A 20,996-nucleotide genomic window follows, 5' to 3' on the forward strand; every position below is an offset into this window, starting at 1 on the left:
CGCGCCTTTTTTTAAGGCTGCGCCCCCATCCTGACATGAGTCATGGCAGCTCTCCACCGTACCTTACGTCCCACGGTACTTGAGCCGTCTTACCGCCGGCGCAACGGGCAGGCCCCTCACTTTGGCACAATAAGGCACAGTGCCTTCATGATTGAATTATGACGCAAGACCAAAGTCAGAATTCTAACATCTTGCGGTCTTTCAATACTTGTACAGCTGTTGTGAGAATCATTGGTAACTTTTCTTGCAAATGTGTTGTGTCGGGATTTAACCCAAATCTGGTAAAAACTAAAAAACCCCGTTTTTGACAATGGGTACTGTGAGATAGATGTCATTCAATGGACATCTAATGACATTTCTCCGAGTTGACGGATCTCACAACAATCATATCTACAGTTTCAAGACCAAGAAAGCCTTTCTACGTATACAGGGATATGTACAAAGGGTTTCTCGCCCCATTCTGTTGGTTGTCTTTCCCTCACGTACCACTCCTCGACTGCTCATTTTACGCTTGCTCATTTTCCACTTTCTTGTTTTTGTTCCAATCTTGATTCCCCTTTCTGTCTGTCTTGCTCTCAATCCAAATTTCGTTTTTTTTATATCAGCTCAGAACAATCTCGGTTTCAATACAAATCACAGTTTCTCTTCAATTTAACCTAATTTGATCATATTCTCTATTTAATATTCAAGATGCCCAAAAATCTTTACAGCACAGACATCAAGCTGCTTGTTGGTTTGAAATTTATCAAATGACCCGCGCGGTGGTCACCAATCCTTGGGACCATATGCAAGCCGGCGCGCCATCCGCTCTAGGAGAGCCTGAGAAGCAATTTGTATTGCAAGCACTCAAAGTGGATCCAACCCTTTATCTTGACAAACTCAAGGCCAAGATTCAAGATACTTTTGGGAGAACCATCTCCTTGAAAACTCTCTCAACCAAATTGTGTTCTTGTCTGTGTTGGACTCATAAAAAGTCCCGCACTGTCCATCCCAACCAGTCCGTGATTGCCCGTGGTGCCTATATAGAGGAGATATCACAAACTGATCCTTGCTGTCTAGTTTTTGTTGGTAAGTCAGTATGGTATGACCTTCATTCATCCCACCTTTGACTAACAGTGACGATTTGATTTTGGCAGATGAAACGGCAATATTGAAAAGAAGATTGTATTGGACTCACGCGCGCGCTCCTATTGGTCAAGGGTCAACCCGCCTCCAGAGGCCAACTCAGGCTTTCCAATGGTCAGCCTCGCCTGTGATTTCCATGGATGATGTGGTAGCTGTGTCTATCCAACCGGGCGGGTACTCCAGGCTCGACTTTGAGTCCTTTTTGGAAAAAGACTTGGTAAGTCTTTTTTGGGTTTAATTTAATTGGTGCTTGTTTATGTCTTCACAGTAACTGACTCGTATGTATCTGTAATAGCTCCCAGCCATGAACCCATTCCCTGCTTGGAACAGTGCTCTGATCATGGCCAACACCCCCATCCACCATGGTGGCAGAGTAGAAGAACTCTGCGCTGCCCAATGTGTGAGGTTGATTTATCTCCCCCCTACAACCCTGATTTCAATCCGATCGAGAAAGGCTTTTCGGTTCTAAAATCCAGACTTAGACGTTCTCAGGTTATGCAACAGGCCCTGAGTGCAGATGATGAGAAAGCTGCGTTATTCATTGCATGTATGGAGTTGTTCACTGAAGACGTTTGTCAAGGTTTTTTTAGAGGTAGCGGTTACTTATAATCACCACATCTTACTGACTTCTTCAGGTATATTCACAATGTTTCTGATAGATAATTCAAATCTTTTGGTATTCTATTTGTGTTACTTTGGATATTTCAAACACACTTAAAGGTGATTGAATGAAATGTTTATTCAAAATTATCAAATACAAAACATTTAGTAACATTATGAGGTCTTATCAAGCTAGACCAGCTATAGCTATCTTTTTTTGTCTATTGAAATCAAACTTCTATATTGTCTTTTTAGGTTGAGGTATTTTGATATAAAGATAAACATGTTATCTATAAATTTAAACATGTGATTGATTTTCAAATTAATTGGAAACTTATGGCTCCAAAGTATAGTATGGTCTTTTAGCTCTTTGGTTGAATATCTAAACCAGTTATCGATGTGATTTGTAATCCACAATAATTTTCTATGGAAATTGGTACTTACAAATTTTGTTTGAAGTTTAGTTTTGTTTTGAATCTTATGAATGTAATCCCAAACTTTTTGGAATTGTGAAACTTGAAACTTATATTAAAGAAACTGACGTAAATTGTGAGTTAGTGGCGCCACATGAACCCTTTGAAGCAAATTGTTAGAGCTCTCTATAATAATAATCTGTGATTATTATATAAGCTCCATATTGAAGACATTTGTCTGCAAGTAGAACTTGAGTAACCAATTGTTTTCATCAGTTTGTAACAAATTGATGAATTCACATTAGAAGAAGGTGGATATGATGGATTTGGGACCTTACCAACGCCCCCACAATACTGTACTAGTACCCAAGAGTACCGGTACAGTACCTTTTTGACGGTACTGTACTATGTGATACTGGTGTCGGACTCAATGGTACTGAAATAGTATCGAATTTCAAAGTATTGAATTATCGATACTGTACCCATATTGTACCACTCAAAACTGTTTGTCCACGCACTTCATGGTCAACAGCCTTTACCTTTGAACTTATCATCATCAAGATGAGTGTTCATGAAGAAGAAGTAGAACCACAGACTCCTGCCACCCCTCGCCGGACCTCTCGGTCAACAGCTGGCCACAGGTTCCAATCGATCATCACTCCTGACGCCTCTGCCTCCACCCCACTTGGTAATCACAATCCCAGCTTTCCTGCAACAAATCGAAAACAACGTCGATCAAGATCGGTTGCTTCATCTGCTGGGGAAGACGTGAACACCACATCAAGTCAAAAATCCAAGAAGAGGACACGCAAAACAGCTGTTGTATCTCAACCATCCACCGTGGTAAGTCGCTGTGGGTAACTTTTGATGGAAACCTGAAGTGACTAACACATAATTGTTTGACAAAAAATTGTATGCAGAATCCTGAATCAACTGGACCGCGTCTCGAAATTAACCTCGGTCAGAACTCGGATACTGAAAACAGCAAAGTAAAAGATCCGAAGCCAAAAGCATCTTTTGAGCCCATACTGGACTACTTTGATGCGCCTATCCAAGGAGACCAAGATGTGAGTACCTTTCAGCAGTTATCATGTGACTCTTAGTGTTCATCGGCTCATTTTTGTTGCATGAATGACCCAAATAGCCACCAGAAGGTCCTTTTCTATCATTCCCGTGCAAGTATTGCGGCAAGACCTACCGTGGTGGAGACGGGACAAATAGAAACCTCTTGAACCACCGTGATGGCTCATTTCAAGGTTGCAAGTCAGGAAAAGCATGCAAGATGCGTGAAAAAGCTATAGCTCAAGGTTCTCAGTTACCAATCACAGCTTTCGAGCAACGGAAGATTGATCATGAAACCGATCCAGAAAATATACCAGTCATTTCTGAGAAACATCCGTTTGACAACACGATGTTGAATCAGATCGTCAGTGTGTGGATGGTACGACAAGCCCAGCCTTGGGAGCGCATTGAAAATCCTTATCTACGTGCTGCCTTCACCTATGCCAACGACAAAGCTAAATTATATGGAAGCACGTGGGCTGCAAAGCAAGGGCATCGAATATATCTATCGCTGAGTAATGCGGTCATCACTGAATTGAAGGTATTCTCCTGCTCTTATTTAGTTATTCTTGTCCAAATTGCTTGCAGCTGATTCTCAAGTGAACTCGTAGAATCTTGGCAGCAAGTTCACCTTGATACATGATAGCTGGACTACGAAAGGGAATCGGTATGCCTTCTTGGGGTTTTCAGTCACATACATTGATGAAAACTGGAAGTATGTAGTTCGTCACTTGGGAATAAAGTTGATAGCCTGGTATCACAAAGGCGAGTGGCTTGCTGAGCCACTTGTGACAATCCTCAAGAAGCATGGTCTCTATCAAAAGATGAGTGTTTCCTTCAATTTAGTTTTCTATTCTACCACGTGAAATTTGCTGATTGATAATTTGTTTTGTTTATCCACATGATTGCACAGACCACAGACTCTGGTTCGAATAATAATACACTTGCCCGAACAATGCACCAGTCTTTCCAAAAAGCCGCCGAAGAAGATAATGAACAATATGATTGGGATCCTCAGCGCCGTCACATCCGATGCTTCTGTCATAAAGTTGCATTAATTGTCAACGCTGGTCTCTCTGCAATTGGCACAGCTACACCAGAGCCATCAGCAATCAAAGAGTTGCGCCGAGGAGCTTTTCCGATCCCGCACCACCTCGAAACAGTTGTCAAAGAAGATGAGGAGAATGCAAAAGAGTCTCCAAGCAGCCCTGCAGGTGAAACCTGCTCGATTCAAGAAGTCGATATTCTTGATTGTGGTGATGAAGATCATGACGAGGTTGACATAGGTGGGTCAGCAGTTGATGACTCATGGTATAATGATGAAGATACTCCTGGTCATGCAGAGCCGCCTACACAGCTGGTCAACCCACCAAACCGTTCACAGAATACTTTGTTTCAAAATGCAAGCGCACCACTGGTTCCACTGGATGTGCTACTAAAAAAGGTGCAATTTTTCTATTTTGGGTTCTCCTTTTGATATAATTGGTTAGATAACAATCTGGCCGTTTCCAATCATGTAGTATGATTTTGTCTTACGCAAGTTGGCTGGTTTAGCCCAACTTTGCCAGGTGTTTGATGCAACAGCTCAGTCTTTGGGGATCAAAGTACGTAAATTGATACCAGGTTATGGAATACGCTGGAATATCAAATGGGATAGCCGAACTCGTGGATGGGAAGCACGTGATGTAAGGGAAAACACTGCATCCATTGATATTCATTCTAGCTGACGTATCCTTATGTGGTTCAGGTAATTGATGTGATCCTGGAAAAGGATAGGATTAGCCATTCAAATACTAGACGGCCCCGCAACAATCCAGACTCTCAGGCTGATATAAACGATGATTCACCAAGCGGGATATTCCAAGGTGTGACATTTACACACGAAGACTGGCGGAGAATCAAGCTACTCAACAACGAGCTCGAGGTGTGTACATCTTCATCTCTAATGCAAAAATTTGTGCTGATTACCTCTGGACAAAGTATTTTGTCAAGGTAACATCAAGGATGGAGGGTGATGGTCCCACTGGATGCATGGTCCTCCGAGAATATCAGCTTCTTAGGGACCACCTCAAGATGAAGCTCCGCCCACACAACCGTAACAGTGAACTCTATCCAATGTTCTACGCAATGAACAAACGAGTCAAAACTTATCTTGCTCAAGCCCTTGCTTGCGACGTCATCGTCATGGCAACAATGTTACATCCTAGCTGGCGTTTGGAGTTCTTTCACGCTGCCTTTGGTGAACACTTGGCTGAATCTCGCAGAGCCAAATCCTTGTTTCAATCCGAATTTTATTGACGTCAAGTACGGCTTGATGATTCTAAACCGCCAGCTGAAATGCCCTCTTCTGAAGCCATTGATGAGGAGCCAGTTGACCCTATGCTTCACATTCACGACCAACAATCAACTGAAAATTCTTCCGATGAAATGACCGAGTTTTCAAGCGTCAAGGGTTTATCTCAGGAAATGGCACGAAACCCACATCTTGCTCTTGATTGGTGGAAGGTACGGTCGTTCCTCAATATATCACTGGCGGCATGAGAAACTGATTGCTTTTACAAAATGCATGTAGGTCAATGCCAACAAATATCCTGTCTTGTCATCCCTAGCACACGACTTCCTTGCGAGTAGTGGTTCATCCTGTGCTGTCGAAAGAACATTTTCAGCGGCTGCTGACGTCTGCGGGATGGATTGAGGATCCCTCAAACCTAGAGTCATTGAACGCTGTGTCAGTAGCCGTATATGGATGGCTAATGGTGTTCCTCTTACATTGAATCTGAAGCACACAGGTGAAGTCCTGAATGACTGTCTTGCAGCTGATGAGACTAAGAGAGTTCGCCGAGCTGCTGTTGGATTGAAGTGAGATTTTACACCAGAAGCCGCTGTTCTATTTTTTGAACATAAATTTTATCAAATGGCTTTGTGTCTTTACTTTAAAATCGTGTTGTTAGGAAAACCTTTCACCAAATGACTCAAATTTTTAGAACTTTCTATCTATTTGTTTGCAAAGATTGTTTTCTTTCTATTTGATGTATGTAAAATATGACTGCAGCTTAGCTAAAAAAGTACCAATTTGACGATTGCTGAGGATCTTGGAGAAATTACATCTGCGTGATTGACATCCGAGTTTGGAATTCCAGAGATTGTAATTGATCTTCTTATTGATATTTATTGATATTGGCTCACTGCCTTCCAACAAACTTCAAATGAGTTCGAGTCAAAATTGAGATATTTGGTTTATTGATATTGGCTCACTGCCTTCCAACAAACTTCAAATGAGTTCGAGTCAAAATTGAGATAGTTGGTTTATTGATATTGGCTCACTGCCTTCCAACAAACTTCAACTGATGGTTATAAAATGAAATAATCAATGATTAAGCAATGTCTGAAGGATGGTTGATTGGCACTTTGGTGACTGTGTGCATTGGATGTAGAAACAATCGGTAGGGTCAAGAAAGAATTGAAAGGGTTGGTAAGTAAGTTAAATAAGAAGGGTAGATGGTGCATTGGGTCGCTACTATTTATATCATCCAGGACTGCATTTGATCCTTTGGTTAAATGAAAAGCAGGATCGGACAAACGCAAAAGCAACTCCAAAGATATTTCTCACAACAAGCAAAGAAATTGTCCTCGCTGGATCAGACAAAAGCAAAAGCAATTGAAAGCAAATGTTCTCCTTGATAAAACAAACTCTTGCTTCAACTTGAAAAGTTTACAAAAGCCCTATGAAAGAAGCTGTTTGCAGTGATGAACGCCGGTGTTGTTTGATCTGCTTTTGATCAAAAGAGACACTCATAATCGGTTATAATCTGATACTACCTCATTTAGTACAGTATTGCCTGCTTGATACTGTACAGTGTGAGTATTTAGTATTGCACGGTTGTGTGATACTGTACTGTGCTTGTATCGGGCAGGGCGATACGGTACCCGAAATAAGATACTTCAAGTATCATGTGGCGGTACTGTACTAGTATCTTGCAATACTAGTACAGTACAGTATTGTGGGGGCGTTGACCTTACATTAATGGGTGATGTCTCGCTTTGGAGACTTGCTCCTGGAACAATTGTCTCATGAAAATCAAAAAGGGAACAAAGACCACTTTTATTCTTCATAAGAATCTCAAGTCTCACATTTGGATAAGTCAGGAGAATTGAGTCAATTTTTTTTGCAAGTTATCACAAGATTGTGGATCTGTGTCTGCAACATCATACAAAGAGGGCACAGCAAAGAAATGAAAAAGATGGAAACAAACAAGACTTAAGGAACCGCAAACACATGGGTCATGCGTCTGAAAAACAGAGGCAGCAGCAAGCAAAACAAGACGGAAACAAGCCAAAACACAGAGCAGAAAACAAAAGACCACTTTGAATCATTAAAAAAGAGAATAAAGGAAATTTCTTATCCTTTGATTTGTAAAACATTCAAAGAGCCAGATGAACACCAACATAACAGGAAGACACAACTTTGCCTTGTTAATCAGGAAAGGAAGGAACACATCTTCCTAAGAAAAAGAACCCAATCAGAACTCGGGGGAAGAAGAAATTTGGTTAGATTCCAAGTGACTTTCCAGGGCATCTTTATCTGGGAGGGCTTCGACTTTGCCCTTGAGAACATTTGCCCATTCCATGGCCTCACTGAGGAGGTGAGCGGCAAGAGCTGGGTGCATCCCGCGGGCTGTCAAAGAGGTCTCTGTGAATTGCACGCTAGGGATTAAGTTGGTCCAAGATTTCACGCCGGCGCTCTTGAGAATCATTCGAGTGGTGTTGGCCTTTTCAGGAACATTGCAATGGTCCAAGAAACGCTCTAGGGCTTTGGCATGAGCTCTGTCCTGGGCCTTGGGGTATCCAGGAGTTTTGCGGTGAATGAGATTTGAAAAGCTGGATAGAGCTTGTTGATCAGTCCAAGGCTCGATCTGGGAGTTGCCAACCTCAAATGTATCAGAGTAGAAGCTAGGTTGAGATGACACGTTTGGCCCATCGGATGGGGGATCTGAAGAGATCACGATGGGTATGCCCTTTCCCAAGGCCTTTGGCAAAACTGAAGAGCAAAGGTCAAACAAGAAGAGCAAAGGACAAAAGAAACAATCATCAATTCGGGCCAAAAGTTTCTAAGAAGGGAAAGAAGTGACATTACCTGCTTCTTGTTTAATGTGAAAATTGATAGGTGATGGGGGATCAGAAGACAAATGGATGGTAATGCCTTTGGAGAAGGTCTTTTTGGAAGGTGAACCTGTCATTATCACACAATAACTGATGAGACTTCAACAGTGAAACGGGAGTTGATACGGAGACAGCTTACCTGGTTCAATTTTGATCTTTTTGGCCTCATCTTCAGGGCGGGAATAAACCAAACGGAAGGAAGATCAGATTTTGGTTATGAATGAAACTAGAAGAGAAAACCGCGTACCTGGGAGAGCTTTAGCCTTATTGTGGGTGTCAGATAAAGTGAAACCAGCGAAAGAGGCTGATTGCGTTGGCTTGGCAGTGGTTGGAGTTTGAAACAAAAGCTTTGCCAGTGTAGTATTTAAAGCTCAACAAGAGCTTTACAACACCTAAGAAGGGATAATCTACTACATGTAATATAATAGAATTTGCCTAAATACTGCCTTCTTCAAAGAAACCAGCACAAGGGCACTTGCTGACCACTTTGTGATAACAAAGAAAAAGATAAAGGTACCAAAGAAATAAAGCAATACTGTTGTGTAGTATTATTCCCAGATTTTAAGCGCAAAAAGTCCACACACTACGTTATTACTAGAAATACTGTTGTTAAGTATTATTCCCAAATTGACTTATAGTCTTTAACACACGTAAATGAATTTCTCCTTGCTTTGAAGGGGCAGATTTAAGTGATCTTAGTACAAATATAGTAAATAAATGATGATTTATAACACTACAACAAAGGTATAGATGCCAAAAAGGGAACAACAATCCCAAAATCATCAAGGAGTACTTATATCCACATGTAACAACCTCTGCAATAGTCAACAGCCTCAAAAACCAGCCAAATCCGCCTAAAGAACCCTAAAAATCATGTAATGATCTTGTTACTAATGTATGATGTAATTTTCACAGCCAAAAGTGATCAATGTCGCAATGATTTAATGTACAGCACTTCTTAAGATGAATACATGTGGTTTTTTCCTTGTAAACTAGCTGCAAACCAATTTTTGAGATTACGATTTTTTTCAGATGGGGTCCAATTTTGAACTACTACAGTGCATCTTGTAGCCCTTGTGATACTGATCATTTATGACACCCATATGACCTATTTCTGATGAGTGATGAGTAAGATATTGAGTTGTGAAGTTAAGGTTTTTGGTGTTACATGTTGACTTGTGACTGTAAATTCAAGATTCACACCAATTTCTTTTTTCCCTTATAACTTTTGACATAAACCTCCGCTACTGATGGTTTAAAGCTTGTACATTATGTAATACACGCTTCTGCTTCGAATGAGATATATACCAACGTAATCTGACGTCATTTGACATATGTAATTAGCTGAAAACCTTCATTTTCCACGAAATTCACCCATTTTCTTCACTTTTCACAGCTGCTACTCTCTTTTTCTTGCTCATGTAATATGACATCATCTTCTATCACCTTAAAAATCCCGGAAAATCCTCTTGGCAACCTTAATTTCCACTACTACCACTCTTACATATGTAAACTACACGCATAACCCTTGTTTACCAACTTCAAAAAAGTACCTTTCCGCTAATAACTTCTGTTTTTCCTTATCAACCTCCAAGATTAAAATTGTTTCTGTATAATACGATGTTGTTCTTCCATACTCTAACCTCATTATACCCATAACTTTATTATTAATACCCTAAAAACCATTTTCCAACTTTTACACCTATATTTTTGAATTTTTCTTATCTTTTCTTTTTCTGTCTTTTTGTAATAACTTTGTAAGTAAACTATAATGATCTTAAGAATATATTTGAAATAAGATGTCATAGTCTTGAGTTAATAACTACACATAAGCCTCTAAGAGCTTCAATTGATCTGAAAACCTTCATTTTGAATTTTCTACTACACTGAAGTTTTTAAATAATTTGACAAAGTTATAATGATTAATTTTCTTGATTGATCCCATTTTTATAAATAGATCACCACACCGGAAGGTCAAAGAAAGACTTGCAAGAGCCACCGGAACAATAAAAGGTTGGAGATAAGTCAACCTGCATTTGAGCACTTCGCATCTTGACTCGGTCATTGACCGAGGTAGCCTTGTGGTAGACACAGGACTTCTTCATGATAGCAAGATATTCATACGTTTGGGGCGGAATTTTGCGAGTGGCCATGCCAGATTTCTACAAGAAAAAGCAGGGTCAGTCCTTCAGAAAGTAATGAAAGATGAACATTAGACTTACCACCACTTTTGCCCAGACCCACGCCCTGTTCCACATTAGGTGGTATAGGAGAGTGGGATCCCAAGGGCAAACTAACACTGTCCGATCCCCGGAAGTGCCTTTTTGAGCTTGATCATGGAACAGTTCAGTGGTTAACTTGTGGAGGGCAATCCATTTACGGGCATCCTGTCTCACAAACGAGGTCAGAAGTTTGAAAAAGAAATGCAGAGAAAGAAGATCACAAACCTCGAGCTCTTTGCTCAGAACACCCATCTGTGCTTCAGCAGCTGTGGTACCGCTGGCTGAAGCAATCAACTCTTTGGCTGCACAGTTCTGAGAGACATGAGATGTCAGAAAGTGAGAATATGAAGCACGAGTCATTATAGTGAAATGACTTACCTGGGCAACCTTTTTTGCCTTCTCTTTTTTGTTTTCAGTAAAGATGATCACCAAGCCCTTGTGCTTTGTAGCTTTTGAAAGCAAATCCACAAATGCCTGCCAAGTGAGAGAATCAACAAGGGTAATTTTTTCAGAACCAACTTGACCCATCCATATCAAGCAAGGAGCAATTGGGCTTGAGAGGACCAAATGGTGCATGCCCGGTTTGTACTCTTCACAGATATCGCCACACATACCCTTAAAATTGTGGAGTGACTTTCCAAATAAGCACTTCACCAGCTCGAGGATGTTGCCTTGGTTGAACATCTTCGACTCAACAAGGTTGTGGCGGACCATAGAAGTAGCAGCCCCTTTGCGACCTTGGGTAGCTACCTTCATGGAATTGCCCTGGTCAACTTTGACCTCCTTCTCCGTATGTATTTTGAACTTGACCTGCACGGTCATCTCGTTTCTTCAATCAAATTGAATACGCGGTGCCGTTCCAACTTGGTAAAGAGGATTTTGCTGAAGACCGGTCGCTGGAGCATCATGGCCTGTTTGGGTAGAAGGCTCTTCAAATACTGGAAGAGTATGTCAGTTTAGAAAAGGCAAAACTCTGTAATTGGAGAGCTTGACTTACATGAATTCATGTGACCTTCAACAGCGGGCACTTCTTTGACTTTGGAGGCTTTTTCAATGGTTGTGTGGTGGTTAGACATGTTAGGATTTATATAAGGGTTGTTGCTGAGCTGATAGTATATAGATATGCTAACAATTAGAATGAAACCAAATACCAAAAAGGGAGGAAAAACAAAACAAACTAATAACAAGACAGAGGAGCAGAGGCACGGGTTAAAATTGTAAGGCTGATTGTGGAGGACTAACTTTGAAACCTGGGGATTCATGAAGGAAGGATTGGTCAGAGTCAAGGTGAGAGAAAGAAAGGGTAAGAAAAACATTGAGCAAACAAATGCTATCAATGTCACTGACTGGCTGAGATTGATGAGATGAACAAAGAAACCAAAAGAAACAAAAGAAAACGTACCCCTATTTATACCCTTCCAGGATGATCAAACCGATCCCCATTTACAATGGTGAGGTCATATGAGGTCAGATGACCTCACCACCCCATTTTTCAATCAATGTTCACAATATTGGGGAGCAAAGAACAATATAAATCAGCTGTTTGAAATCTTTGGCAAAAGAGAAAGAATTGACATACATACTTTAAACTACTCTTTGTTGTCATGATACCTTCTTATTGTTTCATTCTTGATGTTATATGAATTGACCAAATAAAATTGACTTTGATTTTGAAAACTTTGAGATGATTGATATCCAGTTCTTTTTTCTTCCTTGAAGCTTTGATTTTGGAAACCTGGATTCAAACAATCTCGACTGACTCGTATGCACCCTCTTTCCATGATTGAAAACATTGATAATTGCATGACTTCAGAGCGGTTTTCAATGCCTATATCAATCAGAAATATCATCATGATCCTTATCGTGATTGAAAACTTTGGTTGAAAATGTTGAATTTACGTAAATCTTTGAATGGCGGAATTTTTTGAGGGGTGGAGGTGAGGGAGAATGAGGAGGAACCGGAGTGCGTAACAAACGGTGCTAAAGAAACTGGACTAGAGAAAATTGATGGCTTCAATTACGGGATACAAAGTTAAAACTGGGTTTTTTTCCCAGTTTCCCAGTTTTTGTTTTTGGCTGTGTTTGGAACTTTCCCACGTTCTCCCAGTTTCCCAGTTTGCGCAAACACAGCCAAAAAGTCCGAATTGGGAAACCCGGAACAAATCCGGGTTTCTAGTTTGTATCCCGTAAATCAGGAGGGAAGAATTGAAGTCAGGATGGGGGCGCAAAAAAAATAACGCGCCTGGGCGCAAGGCGCGCCTAAACATCTCAGAAACAAGGTGGGCGCGCCCAAAGGCCTGTATGCCTCATAGTGAGAAAGTGGGGCTTTCCACGTGGTTATTTTCTTATAAAATCCATTTCAAGTTGTTTTATGAATCAACTTCAATTAAGAATAGACCTTCAAACAATCCATCTTCCACCTCGTCAGCAACAAATATGCATTTAAGGTTGGTTAAAATGCATTTCCTGGATTTTTTTCACATTTTTTTCATGTTTTTTCATTTTTGCGCGGTGAAAGGCCGCGCCTAACGCGCCAGTGGCGCCTAGACGCGCCCTTTTTCACGAAAACGCTCCAGGGCGCGCCTTTTTTTTAAGGCTGTGCCCCCATCCTGAAATTGAAGAACCCATAAACGTCAGATATGATAAATACAGTCAAAGGAACCAAATCATGGTTTAGGCTTGAGAAATCGAGAAAAAAGAGGTTTTGGACTCCAGATTAAAGCCTGGGTTAAATCTCGGCGACACACAAAACCTCAAAACTTACCAATGATTCTCACAACAGCTGTAAGTGTATGTTTTGTTCGGCAAACCTGACCGATCGCGTTCTTTGGGAAGCGTGATTTGAAAATTTACAATATACTCCACACATTTGGTGTTATAGAGCTCACCATGATGACCAAAGAAAAACATCGTGACCATGAAAGTTACAAGACCCTTAAAATTATCAATGTTGCATATGCAGTAGCTAAGATGATATGTGATCAATCAGTCCTACTGATTTGATTTATCCTCATGGTGTTGGGTGACATGAAAACATAGTCCTGCTAAGTTATTCTTGCCGGTGTGTTAAATTAATTTGAGACTTGGCCAGAGTAAAGTTGATCAACACCTCCACTGCAGACTTGGCCTCTCAAAGCCAAACTGCAACTTGTTGCACTCTTCAATGTGGAGATTGCAATACGTGTTAAAGCAACCTTCAACTTTGCAACGTCATATGTCCCCGTCAAGCATTGAAAAAGAGACCCTTATCTCCAGGTGTAGTCATCATACAATTTTTCACACCTCGTTCGTTATATGCTAAGATCATCGTTCAATCTAAAATTGTCATCAAAGCAATCAAACTTTTCTGAGACTCGCTAACATCTTCAGACCAGGCTTAGATGGGGGAAATTACTCAGATCTCGTCATTTCCGAAGGTCGCGATCTGTGGTGCTTGAGCGAAACGTGATAGAAATGTCCCCATCTTGAAGATTAAACGTGTTGATATGAATAGGGGACGCGTGCAGAGAAGATCGCGTTGACTACTGAGATGAAACTAACAGTTGCGAATCTGTTCCATGGGACACGGAGAGAGGATGGTAGCGGATTTATGAGATTTTGTGATCAAAGTAAATAATAGCGGCAATCCCTCAACTAGTGACCCAACCTTATTGCTCAAGTCGATTCAGATAACCAAGATTTTCATCTGGTGTGCCGGTTTGTAACGCCGGACCATTCCTCTGCACTATCTGACTTGATACGATTTGAAAGTCTCCGCGGTAGCGTACCATACAAGCGGCCGAGTCTCACTGATGGAGACTGGAGTAATCAACCTGCGGACTCCGGCCAAAGTAACGGAGTCAGTACGAAGGAAGAGAAGCCCGATGAAAGGATGGTGCCGTTCCGTTCACTCTTTACGAAAATCTACAAAAGCGCAAACTTCCCACCAATCGATGAAACGGTTTAGGTAATAGACCGATATCTTCAGAACTTTATTTACATAGGAGGCATCAGGATCTGTCTAATCATCTATTGATAGATTGGATCATGACGATTCGCAACCCGATTCCAACCCAAAGCAAATCATAGTGTTACACCGATGCCATCACACGTATGGCACCATTCTGGGACCTGCAGAGTACATCATAGACTGGCTGCCGATTGTGAGACTCCGCCTCCTTATAAGATCATCAGTCGTGTGGCTTATAAATCTCTCTTCGCATACAACAGTGTTCTTGTGACAATCCCATCATCGCATTGATATTTTTCTTGTTCCTTACAAAAGCGCTTTCGAGCGTAGGATAAGAATTCCATGCGGTACATCTTCGCACCATTGTTGTTGTTCTGTTCCGTTTGCGTTTCCTTAGAATTCAAAGGACTTCAAAATTCGCTCAAGGAATTGGCGAAAAAACCGGGTGATGGTGATAACAGCGAGTTACTCAGTTTGAGTAGAGTTGCCGGCTTGGATCTTACCAACATCTTGCCACGGACCCAACGCGCAAGACACGACGAAGTGGCATTCCCAGTTTTCACTGAACTTCCCATGCGAGGTTTGTGATTCAAATGTCTTGATTGCTAAACTCATCAGATCCAATATCCCGTACTTTCTTTAATGACATTTTGTTTCGTCAATATAGAGACCAAGAACGGGAGAATCTTAGACTGTTTGACTGAAATAGGTTATTGGATGGTGGAAGGAGGATTAGACGAAACCATCAAGATACGAGAAGAATTTAGAAACACTATGAGAGAATTTGTGAAAGATAATTTCGAAGCGGATCAAAAGGAACATCTTTCATTATCCTCACCTAGAAGTTTGAATTCAGATGCCTCAATCGATCCAATTTTAAAAGACTATTTCCAAGAGTTAGTAACAAGTCCTACCAAAGGATCAGAGCATACAAAAGCAACAGAAAAGGAAACTTTTGATGATTCGAAATTGGTCACATCGTTGGTCAAGTTGGCTGTTCAGGCGAACGATTGGGATACCATGCTTAGACATGCCAACTGGCTTACAACTTTACGGAACGAATTGTTAAAGGACCCGAACGGTTACGGCTTTACAAATCGGCATTGGATGGGCTATGCTATTAAGATGCGACATGAAATGCAAAGATGTAAGTGGTGGTATTTGTCAAGGATATTGAATTCTTTTGCAGATGTTTATGTCTGTAGATAAACCTGAACTGACCTGCTTAATCACATTAGACACGGAGTTTGACAAGAAAAATGCCGAATATCTGATCAAGGATCTACCCAAGGAAGGAATTCCGCGAAAAAAACAAAAGGATACGTATAACCTCCGACAAAAGTTTCGGATCATTGCAAATCATTGGAATTCCGAGTATAAAATCCATCAAGAAAAACCAAAGGTTACATATCATATCCGTCGAAAGTTTTGGATAAATGCATATTATTGGAATTCCTTACAACATACATTACAACAACCTGATTGGAAGAGTGAAGTAACAAGAGCCAAGTGGCATCTTGGAATGATTTCGGAAAATTTTGATAATTTTTTAAAAACTCATACAATGAAGAAGAACTTCTTGAAAACATTGCAAGACTTTTTAAAGTTTCATATCAATGAAAAAAGTCTTGCACCTGATCACATCTAAACATCTGATAGAGGAGGTATCTGTAGGGTGAGGGCAGTTTGTAGACATTGGTTTTGGCTTCTTGGGTTCAATTTTTCAAAAAACAAAACAATCATCATCTTGATTCTTGTCTGATGAAGACCATGACGAGAAATTAGGTATCAAAACTTTAACTTTTGTTTATAATCTATTATGATATAATTTGTTGATTCCTTACCACTGGCTGTAGTTCTCTATGAAATCTTAATTTAAAAATAGACACGTTATTTACTACTGCTTCAACCTTGGTCAAATTTTTGTTTGATCCTCTCTAGTTATCACTAGTTGCGACCCAGGGGAATCTGCCACAACTTTGCCACAACCCTAAAGGAATCAATCAGCATATACCGCGAAAGATCAGTCCATGGTTTTCAAAATGCTTATGAGAGGACCAAATTTCAAGAGTGTTGCTCGTGATCATTATTTCTCTTACAAAAAGACCATATTCAACATTAATAATAATCTACATGTGCTTTTATTTCAAAACCTCTTTCTTTCAATCTAATCTATGAACATTATCATCATCATCATCATCATAAAAAAACATCCCTGATTTTGATTTTTCTTTCTTGCAATGAAAAATTTAATGTATATATATATATAACCTCTTAAGTAAAACCTTTTCAAATGCAGTTCAAATAATAATAAAACAATTATACAAAAGAAAAACATCGTTTGACTTAATTTTTTTCAACAAGAAATGCATCAAAACAAAAAGAAACCATTAATCAAATTTCAAACCAAACCTCCAAATAAGTAAGCAAAAAACCAAACCCCAACTCAAACCTTTTTCCCAATCGCATTTCATCGATTCATACCTAAATACATTCCACCACCATCAACTAAATCAGGATGAATTCCAGAATTGACATTATTATTCGGATTATTCCCATGATTATTATTCCCATTATTATGCTGATGATTATTCACATTATGATGATTACCCGGAAGATTATTAGTTCCAAGACTGACCACCGGATTAGAAACCTTAAGTTGATGATTAAACAAATGATGAGAATTCAAACTAGCCGATAAACTTTGTAAAAGTTCTTGTGCTTGAGGATTGATAGCTCTGATGCCTGTTCCGGTTCCTATGGTGCTTACATTTGAAGTAGGTGTTTGATTTTGAGTAGGTGTTTGATTTTGAATTGGTGTTTGACTTTGACTTGGATTAGATGTAGGAGTTTGATTAAGAGTATGTGGTGTTGAGATCCTTAAACTACTTGGGATTGGCATCCTTTGAAAAACTAAACCGAAAAGAGTTCTCATGGTTCGATTATATAGTAAAACGACTCCATGTCCAATCTCATCAAAAATCACTACACCAAACTAATCCCATCTTCATCAGTAAAGCTTTCTCATCAAATATTCACAAACAAATACTATGACAAAAATCACTCAACTGTATTATTAATCATACTTTCACAGATCTTCACATACAAATCTTCATCTCTTTTACCTCCTCCATTCGAAATCAAATGTAATGAAAGTCCATGCGGTTTATTAATAGTAGTATGTGCAGATAATTCGTGTAAATTCGTACTTCTTAGACTACCCATCATTCTCCATACTTTTGGCCAACTTTCTGCTACGATTCTCCTGTAAGAAAAAGACATAAATCCGAGTGTTTGTTGATGATTCAAAAACAAGTTCAGTCAGTTTCATTTACTTTTTTTTTGTTTCACATCTAGACTTCCTCGAAAAGAGACAAGATAGACTTACAATTCATTCGCATTTTGTGCTGGACTTGCATGTCCTCCTAATCTAATCGAAACCGTTTCTTCTTGTCCATTAGGTTTAGTTCCAACAGTCCAATTCAATGTACCTTGCCAAATCATAGGTCCTTCAGATGGCTATTATTCGTAAACCAATTTACAATTCTATCATCCTACTATTACCTATCATCAAATCACAAAATTCACTCACATGAGCTGGTCCTACATTCGGACCATTAGGATTCAAAGCTGGACCAAGCATTGGGTTGACCATTCCTCCAGATGTCGAAGTTGAAGTAGATGGACCCGAAAAGTTTTGAGTATGTAATTGTTGTTGAGCTTGTTGAGCCTGTTGAGCTTTCATAGCAATACTTCTCAACCTGAAAAAACCATCATCATCCATCAATTCAAATCCAATCATATCATTCATTCATCCATCAAAAAGAATGAAAACAAACACTCAACTGATCTGTAATCACTTGTTTAACCCTCACACCTTGTGCTTTAGCTTCAGCTTCTGTAATCTCGCCTGACCTTCTCTTAAGATCAATACTTGATAACTCAGCTTTAGCATGAGCCTGAGCTGCTTCCATTAACATTCGATGTGCAGGACTGATATGTCTTGTTGGTGTTGATGTTGATGTTGGTAATGTACCACGAGGAGGGATATCCCTCCTATTACTATCACTATTATTCTCATTATTGTTATTATTATTAGGATTGGCTTGAGATTGTGAAGAAAGAAAATTCATTTCTTGCTGCTGTTGTTGATGTTTTTTCAGTTGTTGTTGGATTAATTGTTGTTGTTTTTGTGCTAATTGTTGTTGTTGTAATTGTATTTGTTGTTGAGTGGGCATTGAATTTGTTACAGGTTGTGTTGATGGTGGATTGTATGTCGGTCTTGATTGAGGTAAAGAGGATGTCGGTCGGCTTAATGGTAATCCAACTTCTTTTCCACTTCCACCTAATAAAGCTAATGCTCTTGAAAGATCGTCAGTCGGTGGTGCTGGTTGAGGAAGTGCAGGTGATGAACTTCCAAGAGCGCTAGATTGAGATGAAGTTTGAGTTAGATCAATGATCGTGGGTTGTGTTGGTCGTTGGAAGGATGTTGATGGATCAATGGGTGGATTAGAAACTGGCGGTGTTGGCTGATGACTCAGATTATTTGAAGTTGGGCCTCCTCCCAATAGAAGCGAAAGGCCTTGTGCCAAATTCTGATCAACACCCTGTGGAAGTGAATTTTGGAAATTTGAATGGACGTTTGATTGTTGTGGCATATTTTGAGAGACACCCTGTGGTGGAAATGGTGATGTTGTGTTGGTTCGTTGATTGGAACTAGTAGGATTAGGAAGAAAAGATGATAAATCAAAATTCGAGCCAGGAAGGTTATTGTTGACATTTACTGATCGAGGTGGGAGCGTATTCATGGACTGAACAGACTGGGCTGCAGTACGTGTCGGAAGATTGGTATTTTGATTGTGAAGAGGAGCGATTTGAGCCAATGGTTGATCATCATCATCCGAGTCAGTCCGAGATCGTTTTTGAGAGTGGGGTGAAGATGGGCTAGGTTTTTGAGTACCCGATGCTTGGTTGACAGCAATAGGTTGGTCCGCTGAAGTTTTTGGATTAGGCTTCGGTTCAACTTGTAATCGGGGAATGAGATCTGATAAGACTGCGTGTTTATTAGGAGAGGCAGGGACTCCATTGAAACCAGGAAGGCAGGTATAATGAGTTGGATGTAATGAACGAAGCAAATCTTTAGAGTTTGGGGATGGGTTTTGACCCTGAAGTCTGGTAAGAAAGCTTGCTAGCTTTGGTACTCGACAAATTGCAATAAGACCAAGAATGATATTCTTCTGTTCGAGTAAACCTGGTTTCTTGTCATTTGGATTGTAACGACCTTGAGCATCTTTACGATATCGACCGGCAAGATCAAGAAGAGTGACATTATCATATTCAGCTTTTCTATTGAAGAGAGGCACAATTCTCGGTAATTCTTCAATCAACGGATCTGGTACTGAATGAACTGAGCCAGAGAAAGCTGGCTGTAGTGTAGGAGGGCCCAAATCAGTGGCAGTGAGTACGACGATATGACGACGGTGTGGAAGGGTAGGATCGACATGGTGTTGACGTCGATGAGGTGGAGCAGACCTGGTTGAAGTTGGAGAGAATTTTTGATCCATGACTTCCATAGCTCGAATGATGGCTTCTAAGATTGCAGGTTCACTTCCACCGTATAATTGATAATCAGCTGATGGATCTATTTCAGGAGATTGATCTGATAAGGTTGGTTCAGGTAAGAAACCGGGTAAGAGGGTTGGAAGTGCATTGATAAACGTAGAAAGATCTGAGAAAGGTAACGGTTGGTAAACTGATATAGAAGCTGGTGTTGTAGGTGGTAATGAGTTAAATAAGACAGGCATAAATCTCATTCGAGCACCAGGATAAAGAATAGCCAGTTTCCTATAAACATAAAAGAAAATCAAAATATGGTATTTAAGAAATGATGATGGGTGATTGTCTGACCTTATGAAAGCATTAATGTATTCAATCCCAAATGATTTCCAATTTATTCTTTGACGAACCGATGCATCTATACAGAAGACACAAGAGACTAAAGTTGAAGTTGATTGAGCTGATGGTTGATTGATTGATGATGATAAATTAAAAGTTTGATGATTTTGTTCAGGCTGAAATGAAGATTGGATACTTGACATTCTGATTCTGATTCTGATGAATGCTGAGATTGATTTGATTTGATTTGATTTGATTTGTTCTGATGGTTTGATGGTGATGATGATCTTGATAGTGATAGTCAGTTGAAGTTGAAGTTGAAGTCGATCGTTGGTGTGAAGTGTCACAGTTCAAGTCAATAAACAAAATTTGATTTGATTTCACAACGCATGTCACACACTCAACTTTTACCTGGTCCTTAGTCATAGCAAATGTCATCACTCATCATCAACATATCACAAATCCCTTCACTTCTTCCTCCGATCTTCTTCTCATTCAAGCGATATTTATTATCATCTATCCAAAAAGACAACTTTTGCACTCTCATCATTCATGAAAAAAAACAATATC

The 20,996-nt window shown here is 40.0% G+C and overlaps 4 protein-coding genes across 4 annotated transcripts; 2 read left to right on the forward strand and 2 right to left on the reverse strand.

The window, feature by feature from the left end:
• Nucleotides 1-2,699: 2,699 nt before the first annotated feature.
• On the forward strand, nucleotides 2,700-3,370 carry MELLADRAFT_90546 (uncharacterized protein; the record flags this gene model as incomplete). Its single annotated transcript, XM_007413665.1, has 3 exons — nucleotides 2,700-2,981; nucleotides 3,059-3,205; nucleotides 3,290-3,370. The coding sequence occupies 3 exons, from the start codon at nucleotides 2,700-2,702 to the stop codon at nucleotides 3,368-3,370; spliced, it is 510 nt and encodes a 169-aa protein (XP_007413727.1).
• A 4,350-nt stretch (nucleotides 3,371-7,720) lies between these two features.
• On the reverse strand, nucleotides 7,721-11,404 carry MELLADRAFT_109689 (uncharacterized protein; the record flags this gene model as incomplete). Its single annotated transcript, XM_007413750.1, has 6 exons — nucleotides 7,721-7,875; nucleotides 8,500-8,529; nucleotides 8,608-8,623; nucleotides 10,391-10,522; nucleotides 10,808-10,894; nucleotides 10,961-11,404. 6 exons carry the CDS (start codon nucleotides 11,402-11,404, stop codon nucleotides 7,721-7,723), a joined length of 864 nt encoding a protein of 287 aa, XP_007413812.1.
• Nucleotides 11,405-14,873: 3,469 nt separating this feature from the next.
• Nucleotides 14,874-16,179, forward strand: MELLADRAFT_109690 (uncharacterized protein; the record flags this gene model as incomplete). Its single annotated transcript, XM_007413666.1, has 3 exons — nucleotides 14,874-15,111; nucleotides 15,199-15,678; nucleotides 15,737-16,179. The coding sequence occupies 3 exons, from the start codon at nucleotides 14,874-14,876 to the stop codon at nucleotides 16,177-16,179; spliced, it is 1,161 nt and encodes a 386-aa protein (XP_007413728.1).
• A 1,260-nt stretch (nucleotides 16,180-17,439) lies between these two features.
• MELLADRAFT_78685 (uncharacterized protein) lies at nucleotides 17,440-18,444 on the reverse strand (the record flags this gene model as incomplete). The annotated part of the gene is made up of 5 exons (XM_007413749.1): nucleotides 17,440-17,526; nucleotides 17,601-17,796; nucleotides 17,920-18,050; nucleotides 18,124-18,292; nucleotides 18,378-18,444. Coding segments are annotated over 4 exons (567 nt in total), but the record flags the coding sequence as incomplete, so codon positions are not given.
• Nucleotides 18,445-20,996: the final 2,552 nt, after the last annotated feature.

The sequence above is a fragment of the Melampsora larici-populina genome, assembly GCF_000204055.1.
Source record: "Melampsora larici-populina 98AG31 unplaced genomic scaffold MELLAscaffold_38, whole genome shotgun sequence".
Classification (NCBI taxonomy): Eukaryota; Fungi; Basidiomycota; class Pucciniomycetes; order Pucciniales; family Melampsoraceae; genus Melampsora; species Melampsora laricis-populina.